Below are 19,439 nucleotides of genomic sequence, written 5' to 3'. Positions count from 1 at the left end.
AACCGAAAGGCGAAAGTTAAGATGCTGAGTATTTCATAATTATTCTTCAATCTTTGTTGTATCTTATGCTAAACTAATTTGGAATATTGCTAATTTCCTTTATGTCTAATCTTATACTTCACAAGGTACCTTCCTTCCAAACCCCACTTATGAAATTATAGAGACTACAAGTATCATATTTTTGCAATATTTTTGAGGAGTCACTAAACCACCTAATTTGACGTGCATGAAATATAACTACATAGTGCTATTGTGGTGACAAAACAACTTTGTCGTTGCATCGTTGCCACAAATATGTGATGAATAAAATTGCTAGTGTCACTCCAAAAAATCTACCTAAAGGATGGTATACCTAACCAAAAAAATTCTAGCAGCAAACAATCAATTCAGATATTCACGACCAAGAAATACTGGATTCTCTTTCATATAGGCCCAGAAAGGAGAAGGAAGGTTGAGATGCCAACAAACGTCTATTATATTGAATTTATCTAATAGTTCCCATTTTGGGAACGTCCAGTGCAGGAAAACACAATAAATCACCAATCCAAGACCGTAAATATACCTTATCTGCAGGACAGTCATACTTATCTCTCCAGTCACATCGACACAATAAAACTTATAGTGAAAGCACAGATTGCCTCAGACTCGGTGAAGAGCTGTTACAAGACAGAAGTAATTGTTTTGAAAAGTTTTTAATACATATTTTGTCTTGGAGAAAGATATCATAGAAGGTACAGAAATCTTACAAATGAGAAATTTATCACTTCCAATCATGACACTCTGCGCAATAAACAGTAGATGCCGCCTATCAGCCAACTTCCTTGATTTCCCAAATTATGCCACTACTTAACCCTGCTTGACATTGATATATTAGAATTGATCATGTCAGCAGACCGATGAATAATGACAAGAAACAATGGTTTTCTTTCCTTTCAAAGTTTTTTTTTTTAAGGATTGCATATCACGTCGCATTACTATTTTCTTTCTTAACCCACTGAGTGACTTGTTTTCTTGAACTTTGAGCAACTTGTTTTCTTGAATTGTGCCCCTGGTGTTTCTTTGTGCCGGAGTTCCTTGCTCTACTGGTATTAGGTTTGTTTGTGGAACCACTAGAATTTGTTTTGGAGTTGAATGCCATATCTTTTTCTTGTTGCTCTTTTGCCTCCTCAGTGGATGCTGTTGAGGGTAATGCAGCAGGTTGTGGAAGAAAAATACCTGGCCGCAACACTTCATGCTTTTTGATTTCAATTAGGCCGCCCTTCTCTTGCTGGAGTTTCAGTATTGCATCAAATTTCTCTCTTCTTAATTTTTCCGAGTCTGAGGAAAGAATTTTGTCCTCATTGTTGACTTCAAACCTGCTGGACGTCTGGATTCAAACAGTGAGCAGATATCAACAGATCTTCCAGACTACCTCAAATGTAAATAACAAAACACCACAAAAAACAAACACTTTATTTAGTACCCAGGGGCACTAACCAACTGTACTTTGTTTCAGATCTAACATATCAGATCTCCTAGTTTATTTGTTCCATATTTAATAGGCAAAGGTTTTACAGTTTGACTTCTCAAAGCTCAATATAGAAACTAAACGTGCATAAACAGTCACTAGGAAAGAGTTTAGAAGAACCATAATCCACACATAAAACTGAGGCAGTGTATACTGTCTCATCCTCTTAACTTATCATCCTCATTATCATCCCCATAACCCATAAGTGTGGTTACGCATATGGAGACCTATCAGCCTTTTATTTCTATCCTTGAACTTTTGTCTATCGGCCCTCGTGCTCTATCAGATCTCCCACTGGCTACAGAGCACAAAATCATTCAGCACAAAAATTCAAACAGGGTCTTTCTTTTACAGAAAGGCAAGAGTAGATATTTCTATAATAATGCTGTATTCAAAAAGTATTGTGACCATCAAATACACCAACTTATTACAGATTGTGATGCTACTGCAACACAAATCGATGTGTTACTTTTATACAGTTATTACAAGAGGATTACATTATCATCAACACTATCATTTCCCAGGATCAGGATGCAATAAATTCCGATTTGCCGGCTCAAGGTCTCTGACATTTTAACCATTTATTCAGCACCCTCAAATAGAAGAAACCCAGACGTTTCAAATTTTAGGATTACATAATTGAACAAAAGCATCATGTTTAGCAGAGTGAAGCAATTCATCTCGAATGAGACTATCTCTTCACTATTAAAAAGTTAACACTTTGTGCTCAAAAAAATCTTTCATTAACCAAAAATTGATGATGAATTTAGAAATCAACCTATTGGATTTCAAATTGTAACAACTAGAGACTCAAAGTCATGCTTAACTCCTCAAATTTTATTTTTTTTCTGTTTCTCAATGCTTTGGCAAATGTTGCATACAATCCCATACCTTCTTACTCGCTCGCCATTAATTACCAACAATACCTACACAGTTTTATAAAGATCAATACAATAAGAAAAGGGAGGATATGGAAACTAATCAATGAGCTAACACTTGGTTCTCAAAAAAAAGTCATTCATCAAATAAAAATTGGAGGAGGAGGTTGTTAGAGATAAATAATAATCACATCGGATACACAAGAACATCCACAAGAGTTATAAAGGCCTTAGGTAACTCCACCAATATGTTGACATTCTATATTTGGATGCTCAAATACATTCACAACAAGGAGTTTTATACAACACTTCGCTATTCTTTTTGCTAGTGAGGAGTTTCCTTGCCCCACTAAGGGAGAAGAACTCTTTTTTGTTGAAATCAGGAATATTCATATATAGGAGCAGCTGGTACAATATTTCAGCAAATCAAGGTATTTCCCCTACCTAAAAATTTGAGAAAAGATATGACTTGACTTATAAATAAATGAAGATATTTGTGCAACTTACCACAGCATGCTGAGTCTTCACAAAGTCAAGCACATGCTCAATGTCCTTTGCAAGAAAAGATTTGCGACAAACTGGGCACTTCCTCCTAGATTCTTCTGTTGAATCACACATCACCAAGCAAGATAAATAATGAGCTATGGAACTAGAAATGTTGGAATATTATGTCCACAAAAAGACACATAGATAAAAATAAAAATTCACCCTGGGTTCGTCCCCCAAAACCCCCAACTGTAAACACTCATCTGGAATATATTTAAATTAGAAACCTAAACATAAAAATAAAAAATTCAGTGATTTCTTTACCCGCTCCTCAAAAAATGAGGGATTTTACAATGAAACACAAAAATATTAAATTAGTCCTTAACAACCAAGCTTGCGAGCAAAAAGAAACACTTAGTATAACCAATGTGAGTGATATAGGAGCAAAATATGGAAGAGAAATGGAAGGAAATAAGCTGAATCATTGAATCATGGTATATAGACAAAAACAAGGCTCAAATAAAAACCTCAACCTCTCTGCAGAATGAAGAGACAGGGGACGACTTAGCCCCTGGGTTAGTAGATGCAGAGCCTCTTAAGACTAAATGATGCAAACACTTGTTCTAATGAAGTGAAAGTGCTAATACTCTTGCAACTAGATGGGGTATGCAGAGAGTGTGAATACATGAATTATTTCTACAGAATTTCATTAGTCAAGTAAATTGGGTAAAAAAGATCAAGTCCCTGAGCAAAGTTGACATGCACATGGTTCAACACAAGTAATTGGTTGGCCCCACACAACTTTTTTATGCATCTGCCATCCTATTTCTTTCTTTTTTGTGTGGATGAAAACTATCCTAAAGACCTTTGCTTCCCAATAAAATCCAGTTAACCTTTTTTAAATCTAGTTGGAGCAGGAGAATAGAATGAAAGAGGAGTAGCATATGCTATAAAACAATTCAAATCCTAAGGCATCAATTTCGTTGCAACGGACCATCCTGATCCCTGATACTTCCAGAAGATGAAGCAGAACCAGAAGCTGTAGGGGCATCAGATTCTTTTAGTAGTTCAAGCCAATTCCACCATCTGATGATGCACTCACTGCACAGTAAGAAAAATAAATGAGTTTAAAGTTGCAACCACGAATCTTTCAGCCAGCAGGCAAAGTAATCATAATAAAAAGGTATTAGCAACAAATTTTACCAATGAAAGCAATGAAAACAAGACATTAGTTTCATAAATGGCTCAGAGCTTCCTGAATCTTCAGCAACTAACGGATACAAGCACAACGGACACTCTCCATCAGGGTGATTCATACTCGAAAGCCGCTCCACTGCTTCCTAGTGATACATTCAGAGCATTAAATTTCTGGAAATTAAACCCACGTCTGAAATTCTAACAATTATTTGAACCATTTAGCAACACATTGCCTTTGTTGTTATAGCTTATAAATGTGAGTCCCTGATGAAAATTCTTATTCATAAAATCAAAAATAGAATTTTTATTAGCATAAAGCTAAAACAAAATCCAGGATCAATCAAGCATATAAATGACAGATCTTTATTTTTTTTTTAAAATATAAATGACAGATACTTGGCATCTGCAACCTAATAAACTTCAATATCCTTATTGAAACTGAACCTTATAAATACTCTATTCTACATCTACTTTGCTCCTTTTTCAATTAACGCTCTAAATCGGCTGCAAAAACATCAGTGTGTTCTTTGAATTCATTTGACTGAGGACAAAAAATCCGAAGTATATTGTCATAAAAAAAAAGATCCGAAGTATATTGTCATAAAAAAAAAAGATCCGAAGTATATAGTTATTCTTATTCATCATAACGTGAGTTCTGAGATTCTGGATCTATGTTTTATTAAACGAGGATAATCTAACTAGGATTGCATCCATCACCGAACTGGATCTCAACAGTACAATGGTTACCTCACAAAGTGCTACAAGCATTAGACATGAGGAAAGTTCACTGGCCCTTTCTGAAATACAACTTATCAATTGTTTTTGCCTTTGCTCATCAAGACCCTTGGAATCAACAATTCTAATAGCAGGTGGCTCGTCAGGATACTGCCAAAATAATTATATCAGTGCAGGAAAGAAATATGAAACCTGTCTAATCACACAAGTATGGCTATTGCATGAACTAGTTAACCAAGACACAAAATGGGACACAAGCTATCAGATGAAAAAAAACATAAAATTTGATGAAAGAAATGCAGATGAATTAGACAGCAAGGTCCAAATGGTAATCATCACCCCCAAAAATAAATCACAATGATAGATGTTCAAACTTGCATATTGTGGACAAGTTAGAAGAGGAGGAATGCAAGATGTTTTGAAGGCAAGAGCAGCACAACCCAGAAAATCAAGAGTACAGGCATTTCTCTTTTTCATCTTTTGGTGTAAAGAACAGTTTGTAGAAGATGCAGGATCATGGATGGACATTTTTTTTAATCAGGAATGCTGAATCATTGATCAACTTTTTTGACTCCTTGTAAGAATTACGGGGGGGGGGGTTGTACTAGTAAATATTAAATCAGCCCTTTTTGGGTGCTGATGATATAACATGTAACCATTTTCAAAAAAGAGAGAGATCACAGTGACAGAGTACCTTTGAACCAGCCTGGATTCCTATGATTGCTTCCACAAACTGAAACACAGGAGAAAGTAAAAATGATACTATTTTCTATAGCAACATACAACATAATCAATATGAAAAGTAACCAGGAAATCAAAGAAGAAAAAGAACTGTCAAGTATAATGCCACTTCATCAGATCCATTGAAATTATCAGAAAACATTGACAGCCTTAGGAAACACGAACTACTCTTAAACCAGTTCTCTCTTCTTCACTGTGTTCAAATCGTGTATCTCATCTTTATAGAATATTATGCCTCCATTAATCTCTCTATCAGACTCCGCCTCTGCATTTTCTTACACTATCCAAATTGTGACTAAACATGAAATTTTGCTAATGCTTTAACCTTCCAATCTAGGCGATTCATAAAGTATTGTTGTCAAAGGTTTATCTGTAACGAGCTGAAATGGAAAGATGATCAGGTCATATAGCTGACTCCGTCTCTCTTTGGATTGAAACATAGTTGTTGTTGTAGTGTTGTCAAAGACTTATCTCAACCATGTTAACCCTGAAGCTACATGATGCTCAAGATGACCACTTTGCCTTACTTAAACACACTTCAGAATAGGTATCAAGGTGTAAAGGTGTGCCTCATTTCTATGGGCTTCATATAAACATTAAAATTACAGGTAAAAAGATAGATTTGTATTTAATAAAAAGTAAAATTAAATTTTTAATCTAAGAAACTAGTCACTTGACCAGAATTAAGAACTCTTTTAGCATCTAACCTTGTGTTGGTTTTTTAACTTAATTATGTGCTTTTACTTCATAAATTTCACTTAATTTCAGATTTTTCATTTACCTTGTTCTTATAATTGTTGTATTTGTTCAGAATTATTTATTCTTGAATTATATTTTCTTTTTGTTCTTTTTTTTTAAAATCCCTCTTTTAATAGCGCTTCTTTGCACTTAGACCAGCAAACTTTAGGCACTTTTCAATGTTTTTTCATCTTTGACAGTGCTGCATATGAGGTGTTCAAATATGCTTGCCTCCATGCCGCAGCGGAAAAAATAAAACATTTTGGTAGGCGGTAACTACATGTGGAGAATAAGGGAGTCCTTAACTGAATTCTGACATATCCTCCTCTTCTTTTCCTTTTTTTTTTGACAAGTTACATTTCATTTATCCTCTCCCCTTTATTTCCCCACAATTAACGATATATCTGGATTACATTGTGTTCCCGCTTGACATATCATTTCTTATGAACGTGACCAACGACAAATTTGGAAGGAATTCAAACTAAATTATGAAAGAATATGGAGGAGCAATTTAAAGTTTAGGAGGTCCAATGTTTAAAGGAACAGTTCCAATGGATGCACAGAAATGAGAAATAAACATACGTTAACCTTAAAAGAAGTGAAACCAATTGTAAGAGGTGATGGAATGAAGACCAAAATTAAATAGACTCAGATAGCTGCCCCCTTAAAAAATCGATAGAAACGTATTGAAATTAAGACCAATAACTGATGACTAATGAGAAAGCCAGTTTTAATAAATTTATTGATTTGTCACTTTTAACCGACGATAAGTGAGGATTATCGCCTTATAGGTGAAGCCAGTAACTTTAAAGACGTTTGAACTTCTAATAATGACGAGCAAACTGACCCAAACGGAAGGCGGTTGGTTCCTTGAATCTCAGCTTTAAGGAGCTGATAAATATTGGGGGTATTGGGACATTAAAATTAGTTATTTTAAGTGCAAATCCATTATTTTGTACTAAAATCATATTTGTTATTTTTTCTTTTAAATCTCTAAAAATGTGTGTTTCACTTCAATGAAGCTTGCACTGAATAAATGCTTGTCGGTTCAAGACCCGTGGACCTTGTTGTGTTTTTATGCTTCGCACTTTGGAGAAAACATTGATATATTACACGGGAAACTATACACGCAATGACAAATTAGCAATCTGAATTTAAAGGGCACTAGGGGCATATTACCATCAATGCACAATGACTGTAACCGATACTTAAAGCTCTTAAATTGCTACTACACTACAAGTTTCCAAGGTGTTTGTAGCTTAAGTGGAAGTTAACTTATTGTACTTCCTAATATTTCGGAATTAGCCCCATTCTTTGGGTTGTTATGTAGCACTTTATCCTTATCTAGAAAGTAGCTAAAACAGAGTGAAGAGCAAGATCCTCCTATTATATTTTGGAGGTCTTTATATTTTTCCCCATCTTGATGACAAATGATCTTTTCCCCTTTGTACTTCTTTTCATTTTGATGATGAATGGACTTTTTCCATACCAAAAAAATTATTTTCTCGTATTTCCTTTTCCATCATACAATTTTTTCCTTCTTTTATAAAATTCTGTTTTGGGAGGTTTTTGCTGCTCTATTTGGGAGATTCTACTTGAAGGATCGGACTTGTAGTGTAACCACAATGCAAGAATGATACACAGAAATAGAGAAGTAGCAGTTTTCAAATTGGGGTTTATACACATTCAGTTCTCTGCTCAATAGCTAGTAGATTTTAAGATGTCACTCTCCTATCACAATTACCAAATTAGCGCCAGATTCATTAACCAAAAAAAAAAACTTGCCCGCTGCCCCCAACTACCAATTCTCATAACAAAAGTCCCAGGACACAACAAAATTATATTGCAAGCACAAAATATAAAGATTCCAGCACAAAGATCAATCAGCTGTTTGAAGAATCGAAATAATTTTGGTTGGAAAGAGAAAGAACCTGTTGAGAAGAGTCATCGGCAGTACGAGGCTTGATATGAAGATGAAACGAAGGAGGATAAGTTTGTAGGAGTAAGCAATCATCGCCGTAAACAGCTTGTAATGCTTCTATTTCTCCCACTATTTCTTCTTCTTCCGCCATGTTTGGCTCTGTGGCAAAGGCGGTGGTGAGCGTTGCTAACTTTGTACACAAAAATATATATATGGTGGAGCTCCTTCAACTATACTTTATGTTCAACAAAGACAAATTTAGTCCATATTAAATTAATTTCCCTTTATTTTCAAGGAGCTACTTGTTAAAAAAAAAAAAAAAAGGAGAAGGTTTTATTTTGCTTTATGGTATTTTCGAACTTTTTTCAGATATTAAAAAACTTGCACGTAATGGAGTAAAGAAAATAGAGTTGAAAGTGGACTTTTCCAACGCTTTGTTCGGATGGTTGTTGCGTATTATTTCATTATATATCGTATTGTATTGTATTATATTATATTATTTTAATAAGCACAGTGTTTAGATAGATTGCATCGTTCTCCATCGTTGCATAATGTCACACATTCATAATTTGAACTATAAACCTAGGAAAAAAAAAGTAGGGTATGGGATAAAGTTATTATGAAAAGGTAGGATAAAAGACGAAATATGATTATTAAATAATAAAGATAAAATGAGAAAAAATTATGATAACGACACAATCACACCAAATCGGTCATTACAATATTTTCGTCGTTATCTAACAATGAATTTAAATAATATGATACAATAAAATTTAAGTAACAATCAAAATAAACATTGTATTTAACTAACAATACAATACAATAGGTAATAACCATCCAAAAAAAAGTGTTAATTTCCTAAAACTATTTTACTAAAAATCTCTATATAAACTCTTCTCCTCATTCTTTACATTCATTCTTGTTGAGAAGAAAGAAAAATAAAATTATTGAGGCATGAAAAATTCCTTGAGGTCGAGCGTTCTAGTCCAACGATTCTGCATTTTTGTTATAGTCTACACTTGTCTGTCCAAATGATCAACCTTGCTATCAAGTTGGATTACTCGATCTTTGAGTGTATTCTTAACAACAGTCGTTGTTGAGTATTTTCTTAACTACAGTTGTCGCTGACAACACTTCACTGCTATCATCATGTACATGGTACAACAAGAAGAGAATTAGCAGAAATCGAAAGATTTTATTCAACTAGCCTCATAATTATATTTTTTACTACAACCACAGATTAATTTTACATAGTACAAGGACAAATTTGACAATTCTCACCGTTTAGAACATATAATTTTCATGCCTACGGTATTTAATATGCAAAATTATTCACGTGGTAATTGAAATTGGTATAATTACTAGGATAGTAATTACCAGTCTAGTAATTATACAATCTACTAATTACACTATCTGTTTGTTTGCCACAGTGTAATTACACATGTACTGTTTGGTTGAACAAGTGTAATCATAAGGTTATATTGAATTTTAAAAATAAAAATTAATTATTTAAAATTAAAAATTTATATTAGACAAATAAAGGCCTTTATAAATGATATTAAATTGAATATTTAAGATATATATAGTCTTTTGAAAATATATTAATCAATAAACATATGATATTAACTAATATTATAAAAAATAATTAATTTATATTTTTTCAATTTAGTATATTTTAATTAAATTAATCATAAAAAACTAACGATACAGAATTTCTGTGAATATCATGAAATGCATGTTTGTCAAAAAAAATTAATATTATATATATCATGTCATAAAATTATAAAACATTTGACAAAAAAGATAATCTATCAAGTCTAGCTTTTTTTTAAAAAAGTAGTAGTTTGCAATGTAAAATATCGACTCAATACTCTTACAACAAATGAAATTAAAAATATAACATAAGTTCTGAATTCAAAACAAAAAATTTAACATAACATACATGAATATGAGTTAAAAGAAAAGGAAAACGTAAGTCCATAACTTTACTCAAAAATGAATTCTACTTTAATTTAAAAATTAAAATACTAACAAAATTATATTAATGATTTGTTTTAGATAATAGAGAATCATACGAAGTAAAGGTTAAGAATAAGAAGGAAATGAAATATAAAAAATATATATTTTTAGAAAATATTAGAACAATAAAAATAAAAAAGAATTTCAATCAATAAAAATAAAAAAAACATTAAAACGAAAAAATAAAAATAGAAATAAAAGGAAGAAATTAAAAAATAATCAACTTGAAATTATCGGCAGTTCACAGCCTCCCCTGTGAATTGGAGAGTGTAATTACACCCTGTCAATTACACTCAATTACCTATTGACCATGTAATTACACTGCCAACCAAATAAGACATACACTCAATTACACTAAAATCCAATTACCAGGATGACATTCCAAATAGGCCCATAGGTCCTACTTCCATAATTATTCAAATCATAGTGTGGTTATTTTACCATTCTCAATAAAAGATTATTCAATACATGATACAAAGGCTCTTAGGGGGCTTGTATTTGTTACATAATTACAATTATTTTACCATTTACGTAGATAGTACAATCATGTAGTTATTGAAGATGTACATGAATGTCCAAAACACAAAATAAGAAAAATGTACAACATGCAAGCCTTTCACCCAAGGAAAGAAAATAAAAATGGACAAAAGAAGTAGCAGCATCTATGTACACAGCTCATTTATCCTTTCTGCAGCTTCCGTAGGTGCTCAAACTCTTTCAGTTGTGTCTTTAGAAGTGTATGCTCCTGCTGCATTTTGTCAAGCAGTGTTTCGACCATAAACATCTCATCTTTTAGATGATTAATCTTTTTATCCAGAAAACCTAGTATATCAACACCCGTCTCTCCTAGTCGATTTGCAGAGTCCCCTTGAGATATCACTTGGACGTGCTGTGGTCTACCTAACAACACGAGTATGCTCATCTGCAACAAAGTTTGATGAGACAAAAAGATTAATCAGTAAATTTATCTTTCATCATCTTGACTACACAATCAAGGGGTCAATTTATTGCAGATCCATCATACGTGGAAACCAATTAACTCATAACAGAAAAAAATCAATGTAACAAGAAAGTTATAGCAATGACGAAAATTGACATAGTGAAACAAAAGCCAGACTGGGCTTGAAGCTCTTGACACTAGTTTTTGACCGTTTTCCAGAAGACAGACATCAAAACAAGGTGGAAAAGGGCAGGCATCTAACTACATTTATAGAAGATGGCCAGAGCAAATATACTAGAATATCACCTGGTCATTCCCTTCAAAGTGGGCCCTTAACTTACTTTTGAAAACTAAAGTTGTTACACTCCTGTAACATTCAGCTAATTACACTCCCTTTACTCGTCTCAATTTATTGACCAAGTTTCTACCTTCATTTGTCAAAACAATGATTTTGAACTTTGATATGTTTAACTTTTTTCCCCTTCACTTCAAATAACAACATACACACTGGTACATAGACCTTACCCCTACCTCAGAGGTAGAGAGGCAGTTTCCGATAGACCCTCTGCTCAGGGAAAAACAGTCCAAAGCAATCCAGAAAAAGAAGTAACCAAAGTGCAAGTAACATTTCAATAAAAGCTACTTTATTTTATTTTATTTTTTATGATGCTGGTGTCAGGGCTAGTTTGCGCGCACCTCAATTAATTCACCGAGTACGTGTTACCTCCACCCATCATAGATACTGGGAAAATTTATCCCCCAATGCTAAGGCAAATGCGGAAAATCAGTGCCTCCGTTAGAATTTGAACCCGAGATCTCATTGTCATCATCGCACTTCATTGAACACTAGGTCATATACCTTGGGTCGCCAAAAAACTAAGTTGCTCAGACTCTCCAAAAATGTTGCCGCACCCGTGTCGGATCCTTCAAAAATGCACTATTTTTAAAGGATCCGACACACACCCGATAACATTTTTGAAGAGTCCGAGCAACATAGCCAAAAAATGCTACTTTATATTATTTCAAAAAGTAATTTGGTTTACCATTTTACACTTCCTCACAATTCAAATTATTTTAACTCCTTTACAAGACCAATACAATTATCTGTTAAAACCTTGAAAGTCAACCCATATCAATTAAAATGGTAAGGGCGGGGTGTCTGCATTGCTATCTTAAACATTGAAAGGTGAATTCCGCTGAGCCAAGACTAGTTTACAGAGAGTATCTGATGCTAAACAGAAAAGCAAGAAAAAGAATGAGACCAAAAATAAGTTTACAGTGTTCAGTTATTTTTAACACTAATATCATAAGAGGAACAATCTGTGGTAACAATTTCGTTAAAACATAGTTCTCAGATAAAGAGTGCAAATTGAGAAACATACCTGCATTAGAATCAGTATCACAGCAATGGTGATCACTATAAGAATGGAAACATGGCTCTGAGATTTCAAAGATGATGAACACTTGAGCATGAAATCTCTACACAAGGAAGTTATGGACACAGTACTGCTATCTGCAGCTTGCTGGTTGAGCGGCGGTATTTGTGACCTGATTTCATTACTTGTCTCATCTAAGTTTTCTACATGTTCATAACTTTTTTTCGGCTGAGCACTTGTTACCACAATAGCAGCTTGACCATCAGCTGACAGAATAATTTAATCAGATAACATGAGCTTGGAACCAAAGAATGTATAGCCCAACATATAAAATAGCCAAAGGTGTGATGCAAGAGGTTTCCAGAAGCACTACCTTTTTCCTTCTCTAACTTCTTTTGCTTCAACAGTTCATCATGCGCCTGAAATAAAATCCCACGTCAATCTTTTAATCTGCTTTACAGATCCTGCAAACTGAAAATAGAAGAAATTGTAGAGGAAGAGGAATATACAAGGGCAATCCATGTGACATACAAGGCTCGACATTCATCAATTGTAGACTGCACTATCTTCCCTGCAGAGATTCCCAAGCAATTAGCAGCGACACAAAAGTTCTCATAAGGTGAACATCATAAATTACCTTTTTTCTGTAACTGCTTAAGCAGCCAAACTAACAAGGATACACAGCTAGCTACCCACGATATGCGCAAGATACAATACCTACCCCCTCCACAACCTCATTTTCTAGCTCCCGTCACAATTTTTAACTCTTTGATGGGGTTGCGAAATGGAGAGTCGGGGCTTAAATTTCAAGTGCCAAAGATCAGAAACTGACACTCATCCATTAAGCATGAAAACTTCTCAGCTGTTGATATCAATGAAGTGTCTAATCCAGAAGTGTTCAGAGAAAAGGTTCAGTAATAAATATCATTGTGTCAACTGGAGTGAAAATCTCCCACATACAGTATGCAGACGATACACTTATATTATGTGCGACTGAGGAGTTTCACAATTGAAATATCTTAGGTATGATCCTACTACTTTTTGAAATGATTTCTGGTCTTGAGATAAATCTGGAAAAAAGCTCTCTGTTCACAGTAAATGGGGAGCAAAGCCTACCTAGATTAGGAAATGTTTTGAGTTGTCAGATTGGCGAACTACCCACAGAAGATCTGGAAATGCCATTGGCGGCTAGGTATAAGGAGAAACATGTGTGGAAAGAGATTGAGAGAGATGTGAAAAGAGACTTGCTATGTGGAAAAGACAATACTTATCTCTTGGGTGTAGGGTGGTGCTTATCAATAGTGTTTTGGATTCTCTAACTACATGTCTTATGTCCATATTTCCTTTGCCAGTCAGTGTGAGAAACCGATTGGATAAAGTTGGGAGGAGTTTCTTGTGGGGGTGGTAATAAAGATAAGAGGATCTATTAATTTGATGAAGTGGGAGACAATGTGATTCTTGAAAGAGGATCTCGCCATCAGAAACTTGAAGGTCCATAACAATAGCTTATTGATGAAATGACTATGGAGATATGGAAAAGAAAATGAGAGCTAGTGGAGAAGGATCATATCTGAATAATTTGGAGAACAAAGCATCTGGTTCACTGGTCCTATTTAACTATTCTCATGGTTTAGGCCTTTGGAAGCATATATCTAGCTTATGGTGTGATTTTGTTGTAAACACAAAGATCAAGTTTCGTAATGGTAGACACACTAGATTTTGGCAAGACACTTGGTTAGGACACGCCCCCTTAATGACTCAGTATCAAGTATTAAGATATCGACAGGTTCCTTCGAATGCAGGTAGTTTAGTCTCAGATTCTTGGAATGGAAATAATTAGTGCTTAGAACTTTGCAGAAATTGTTTTGATTGGGAAGCTCTGAGAACAGCTCTACTATTGCATGATCTAGAGAAGGTACCATTGAATGAAGAAGTATCTGACACTATACTATGGATGACACAGAACACTGGACACTTCTCAGTTTATTCCTGTTGCAAGGCTCTTAACAGTGAAGGGGGTCCAGAAGCACAGTTTGGCTTTGGAAGCAATTATAGAAGTTGAAACTGCCCTATAAAGTCAGCTATTTTTTGTCGCTAGCCTCACATGATGCTTGTCTCACTCAAGTAAACCTCCAAAGGAAAGGACTATATATTTGCCGCAGATGTTTTTTGTGGAACAGTGCAGAGGAAAGCAGCACTTGTCTTTTTATACAGTGCCCTGCGTCAAGGCTGATTTGGGCTTGTTCTCAATCTATTTAGAGTTCATTTTGTAGTGGCATTCACTATGAAAGATCTATTGACAACCTGGGGGGTTGAAGGATTACAGAAGTCAGTGCAAAAAGTATGGAAGACACTGTCAAAATGTCTCTGCTGGGTTATATGGAAGGATGATAGATGCCTCAGAACGGAAAACGAAGACTGTTCCAAAGATTACATCCAATTGCTTATGGCTTTTGGCCTTTTGGTGTAATTTACAAAATGCAAAAATGTTAAAGATGAAAATAACATGTTGAGTTCATAGATTCACTACAGGAATAGGAGCTCATTCCAGAGAAAACCTTCTTTTTGTTTTGGTACAGAAGGGTTGCGAATTATCCTGGCACTAGCTTAGTGCCAGGCTTCCATAATACTGTGATATAATACACCATCTTACCTGTTCTAAAAAAAATTATTCATATTTGAACTTTCTGAATAACAACCAACAGGACACGAAAGTATAGTAAAATGCACATCAAACCCACAACATTTCCAGAAATTACTGTCATATTTCACCCTGCTCAAATTTTGATATGTCAATACTCATTAGCCAAAACTGCTACACATGTCATGTCGTTAGGTGAAAAACTTCTTGCTGCATTTTCCATCATTACATGTCATGCCATGTGATGAAACATTATCTGTTTTTCCATCATGTCAATAGTTTGAGGGCACGGGAACACACTTTAAAGAGCCTAACCCAACCCAAATTTCTATAATATCAAAGATCCTAATGAGGAATCTTTAGATTAACCCACTTTGAACTCCAACTTGGGCAACAAAAAGTATAGCTTTGATCCTCATAATAACCCTTGCCAACAGATAATTCCTTCTTAAAGGACATACACTGGATGATAAGAAGATGAAACATAATCTGATAAAACACAACTAAGGCTGAAGGAAGATAGCCAGAAAATAGCTATATCCTGCTCAGGGTCTTACAAATCAATATCAGAAATAAAGGAAATTTCCCATGCATCTATCGAAGTTTTTCATGTTGACATAAAACAACTGTCCAACCCCTATTTCTGTTTTCTTTTGTTTCAGAATGCTTTATTTTGTTGTTGTCTTTGTGGGTGGGGTGGGGGGTTAGGCACGGATATTGGCATCCAATACATACAGGAAGGGGGTTATATTATAAGACCTTACCTCCGCAAAATCTACATGGTGATTGGTCATTCCCAACCATTTTCATCGGTCCTTGCCTTGCTTGTGGTATGTGTTATACAAATCGTGATGAAAAGGTTGGATTCCTTAAGAATGAACTTCTTTGGGGATGGGAACAGTGAGAAGAATAAAATACATCTTGTAGATTGGGAGTCTTGTCTAACCAGCAAGAAGAATGGAGGTGCTGGAATTAAGAATATGAAGATCCAGAATCAGAGTTTAATAATGAAGTGGCTATGGAACTTCAACTCAGATGACCAGCCATTACGGAAGAAGGTAATCAGGGAGAAATATGGTTTGGATGGAAGATGGAATACCAAAGTGAGCAATAGTCCGTATGGAGTCAATCTCTGGAAATCCATAAGGAACTTGTGGCCCAAATTGCTAACAAAAACCATGTTCAGCATTGGTAATGGAAAAAAAGTAGATCTATGGAATGATAAGTGGATAGAACAAGGACAGATATTCCCTCAATCAACAAGAAAACTCAACAATTGAAATGGTTTGGGGTGAAATGGGGTGGAACTTGAGTTTCAGAAGCTTTAAATGATTGGAAAATTGATAGACTAGCAAGCTTTTTTGGTACTTTACAACAGTTCAAAGGAACATCAACTGAGCCAGATTTCTTGATATGGTTAAGGAAAGCAAAACAAATTTACAGTGAAAACATCATCCATGGTATTCACAACCTCAAACAATTAGAGTGGGACTTGGCCTTGGAAGATGATCTGGAGGGTTCAGAACCCCCACAAAGTTGCATGCTTCTCTTGGTTGCTAGCTAAAGAAGTTGTACTCATACAAGTTAAACTCACGAGGAGAGGTTTAAATCTTTGCTCAAGGTGTTTTCTCTGTGATAAGGAAGCAGAAACAATCTATCATCTCTTTCCTCACTGCAGTTGGACTGACCAGTTGTGGAAGATTTTCATTTACTTGAGGGGCATTAGCTGGACTATGCCAGGAACAGCATTCTGAGGTGCTGCAATGCTGGAACAGTGGTACCAATCCTTCCAATCAGAAAGAGAGATGGAAAATTGTCCCAGTTTGCATTCGGTGGACTGTGTGGGGAGAAAGAAACCAAGTTTGTTTTGAAGACAAAGCCATTAGTATAAAGAAACTAAAGATGAAATGTTTACGGCTTTTCTTTTTTTGGTGTAAAAAACATAGCTTAAGGGAAGAGTCGGAATCAATTTTTGATGTACTAGATTCCTTATGAGAAGATTAAGGACTAGGAGCTCATTTTTCTGCTCATCTGGATGTAAATATGGGGGACTACACACCCTGTGTAGTTTGTTATTAATATACAAAAATGTTACCTGTTCAAAAAAATAATTGTGATGCTACTATGTGTTTTTTCAATTGAGATGCTCCCAAGTTGTGAGATAATTCCTCTACTTTATAAGATAAACTCTTGGAAATTACTTACTAAAAAAGATATACCAAACACAACTAAGGTTCAATTGAAGGAAGGGCACTAGCAAATGGTTATATATATTTGCTCAACATTTCACAGTCAAAATCAGAACGACCAACTAATAAAATCTGAAAGGATAAGTCCTATGTACCATCTATAGAACAATATTTTAACGAATCTATCAACATAAGTGTACTAAGCACATGAAATAATTTGACTAATCTATCAAGCACAGACAAGCAGGCAATATGTGTCTTGTTTATCCAGCTTCATCAAATTTGACTATGACAAGAAGAATCCAAAAGTGAAAGGGAACCACATTTTGTGCTTCTAGAAAAAACAAAGAACCAGATCCCAATATCAAGTTAGATAATATGCCTGCTAAAGCACAGGTTAATACAGGCCGACCAAAAGAAGCAATCATAGATTACCAGATCCTAGACACATCTTCCTAGATAAGGAGAGCCCAGGATATGGGAAAAACGTCTTTTGGGATCGTAATGGTCTCTGAAATAATTTGGAATGTGCGACAATCAAGCATTTCTTTCCAATTTCCACATTGACACAATACAATGTCTCACACTCGTAGGTCATTTCTTTTCAATTTCCACATTGACACAATACAATGTCTCGCACTCCTAGGTGGCCCTTGAGCGCAGTTGCTTTTAGTTTAATATTGTATTGATACCAGTAGTTCTTGTTTTCTACTTCTTCTCTCTATTTACTGATTTATATAATCGTCATCTTCTCATGCTCCAACCAAAATTTTCTTATGAGCCAAATAATAAATCAATAAAGAGATATAAAGAAGAAGCCATTTGAATAAAAGAGGCCTATAAGCATATAGAAGCATTTGATTAATTTATCACCAAAAGCTCGAGTTTTTTGAAGATGAGGAGAAGGCAAGATATCTTCATGAAACTAATAACTTATTGATGAGTTGGAGAAAAACCCTGCATAGGAGGAGGGGGGGAAATAATAAAAGCATGATACCCAAAGCCCAGAATTCAGTGCCTCCTAACATTGCAGCAAGATTTGATCACACTTGCTCTTTCTTTTTGTATACTACAGAAGTTAAACTTCAAAAGGTATATGACCACAAAATGACATCCTAATGGAGTTATGTTTTCTATATATGTCGGTCTTTTGAATTTTAAAATTGCTCCCAGGCACGTTTCCCTAGGTAAAAGCTTAGGGACCCTTCTGGCCCTGAGCTACACCACCTCCGGTGAACTTCCTTCACCGGAGACCTAATCCTTTCTTTTCCCTTTTTAAAACGACACACATCTTCTTTCTTTTAGATGGCTGATAGGATCTATTTCCGACTTGGGGGAAAGTCTTATGATTTGACAAAGTCACATCTCCCTTCAGGAACCTGGTTTGAATGGGTGGAGGATGCAAGATTATATATGCGCAGGATGAAGCTTAGCAGAGCTGCTCTTTTTTGGCTGTGTGAAAGATTTCAGGAGGCTTCAGATATCAAAGGAAAATCCTTTAAAGCTTGGAAATGCAGAGATAGGACTACACATATTTATTGCAATCTAAAGTTCAATACGTTTGGGAGGTTTCTGTCTGTTATTACAGTTAATGGAAAGGAGAGATCTGTGATTATTCTTCCGGAGAACGCATTTAATGAAGGGTGGACCAATGTATTGCAAAAAATTGAGCCTTTCATTAATGATACCAAACAGGTACAGAAATTGAATGGTAATACAGGGGGAACAAGTACAAAAGGGGACAAAGGAAAGGGGAGTTACAAGGATGCAATCCTTAGGAATAGATGGTCGGCAAACTATTCATTACAGTCTTTGGAGAAGAACAACAACGAGGATGATACAGATCCGCTGAGAAGAAGTCTGGTGGGATGCTTTCCTGGCTGTGACGAGATCCCAACTCGCAATGACCTTCGAAAATGGGTTCATCAGAATTGGCAGGGCATTTTCAACATCCAAATTTTCGATTTGAATGGGATCCAGTTTCTGTTCGAATTTCAATCAAGACGAGATGCTGAAAATGTCCTAGCAGGAAGATGGATGAGAAATAATCACTGCATGGAGTTAGAATGGT

At 35.2% G+C, this 19,439-nt stretch overlaps 2 protein-coding genes across 2 annotated transcripts in view; both read right to left on the bottom strand.

The window, feature by feature from the left end:
- Nucleotides 1–959: 959 nt before the first annotated feature.
- On the bottom strand, nucleotides 960–8,442 carry LOC125820759 (uncharacterized). The gene is made up of 7 exons (XM_049500190.1): nucleotides 8,214–8,442; nucleotides 5,498–5,536; nucleotides 4,816–4,953; nucleotides 4,075–4,211; nucleotides 3,866–3,972; nucleotides 2,893–2,987; nucleotides 960–1,366 (listed from the first exon to the last, which is right to left on the bottom strand). Exons 1-7 carry the CDS (start codon nucleotides 8,352–8,354, stop codon nucleotides 962–964), a joined length of 1,062 nt encoding a protein of 353 aa, XP_049356147.1. The 5' UTR covers nucleotides 8,355–8,442; the 3' UTR covers nucleotides 960–961.
- Nucleotides 8,443–10,624: 2,182 nt separating this feature from the next.
- Nucleotides 10,625–19,439, bottom strand: part of LOC125820677 (protein VASCULAR ASSOCIATED DEATH 1, chloroplastic) — a 35,521-nt gene continuing 26,706 nt past the window's right edge. Inside the window, exons 15-18 of the mRNA XM_049500102.1 lie at nucleotides 13,048–13,109; nucleotides 12,912–12,957; nucleotides 12,545–12,804; nucleotides 10,625–11,144 (exon numbers count right to left, since the gene is read on the bottom strand). Coding sequence (XP_049356059.1) covers nucleotides 10,902–11,144; nucleotides 12,545–12,804; nucleotides 12,912–12,957; nucleotides 13,048–13,109 — 611 coding nt within the window. The 3' untranslated portion in view covers nucleotides 10,625–10,901. The remainder of the gene's footprint in view (nucleotides 11,145–12,544; nucleotides 12,805–12,911; nucleotides 12,958–13,047; nucleotides 13,110–19,439) is intronic.

This window comes from Solanum verrucosum, unplaced genomic scaffold (genome assembly GCF_900185275.1).
Source record: "Solanum verrucosum unplaced genomic scaffold, falcon-dt-bn FXZP01000020.1, whole genome shotgun sequence".
Classification (NCBI taxonomy): domain Eukaryota; kingdom Viridiplantae; phylum Streptophyta; class Magnoliopsida; order Solanales; family Solanaceae; genus Solanum; species Solanum verrucosum.
The sequence above is the reverse complement of the archived record's forward strand: the minus strand, read 5'-3'. Positions and strand labels throughout refer to the sequence as shown.

Coding starts and splice junctions, on each gene's coding strand:
- LOC125820759 (XM_049500190.1), bottom strand. CDS start 8,354: ATGGCGGAAGAAGAAGAAATAGTGGGAGAAATAGAAGCATTACAAGCT. Junction 3,973..4,074: donor TGTTTTCATTGCTTTCATTG/GTAAAATTTGTT, acceptor CTTACTGTGCAG/TGAGTGCATCATCAGATGGT. Junction 2,988..3,865: donor AAGTATCAGGGATCAGGATG/GTCCGTTGCAAC, acceptor GTGATTCAACAG/AAGAATCTAGGAGGAAGTGC.